Raw genomic sequence first — 610 nt, forward strand, 5'->3', positions numbered from 1 at the left:
AGGGCCAGCTCGGCCAGGCCCGAGCCCTCGTAGTCGCCCAGGTTGACCGCCACGGCGTGCGGCTGCCGCAGCGAGACTAGTGAGTGCGGCTCGGCCGACACCATGGCCGCCGACGACTGCGACGTCTGGCGGAAGAGCGCCCACGAGACCGTGCTCCGATCGGCGATCCACGCCACCGCCAGCTGTCGTGTCGTTGGTCGTGTCGTGACGTGTGCCGTGAGAAGCGGGAAAATCAATCAAGAGGGTCCCCCCCGCGGCGGGGGGGCTGGTCGGTGCGTACCATGGAGGGCAGAGCGTTGACCTTGGCTGCCGCCAGCGAGTAGCCGAACCCGCCCGCGTCCAGCCGGCTCCCGCTCTCCACACCGGCCGCCGTCGCCGCCGCGTCCGTGAGCACGATCGGGTAGGTCGGGCGCCCCGCCACCGCCACCTCGACCGCCGTGGCGAACAGAGCCCGCAGCTTCTCGCTCTCCTCCGCAAAGCACCCCTCGCACGGCTGCAGGTCGGCCAGGTTGGCCTTGGCCACACCGCTGCCCCACACCTCGGCCGACTCCATGCGCAAGTCCCACATGAACACCTTGAGCGCTCCGCCGCTCGCTGCTGCTGCTGGCGT

General features: G+C 71.0%; 1 protein-coding gene across 1 annotated transcript in view; it reads right to left on the minus strand.

The window, feature by feature from the left end:
* Positions 1-610, minus strand: part of ACA1_029840 (uncharacterized protein) — a gene marked incomplete at both ends in the record, with an annotated part of 2,685 nt that overhangs the window by 858 nt on the left and 1,217 nt on the right. Inside the window, 2 exons of the mRNA XM_004342396.1 lie at positions 100-182; positions 281-574. Coding sequence (XP_004342445.1) covers positions 100-182; positions 281-574 — 377 coding nt within the window. The remainder of the gene's footprint in view (positions 1-99; positions 183-280; positions 575-610) is intronic.

This window comes from Acanthamoeba castellanii (assembly GCF_000313135.1).
Source record: "Acanthamoeba castellanii str. Neff unplaced genomic scaffold scf7180000084479, whole genome shotgun sequence".
Lineage (NCBI taxonomy): Eukaryota > Discosea > Longamoebia > Acanthamoebidae > Acanthamoeba > Acanthamoeba castellanii.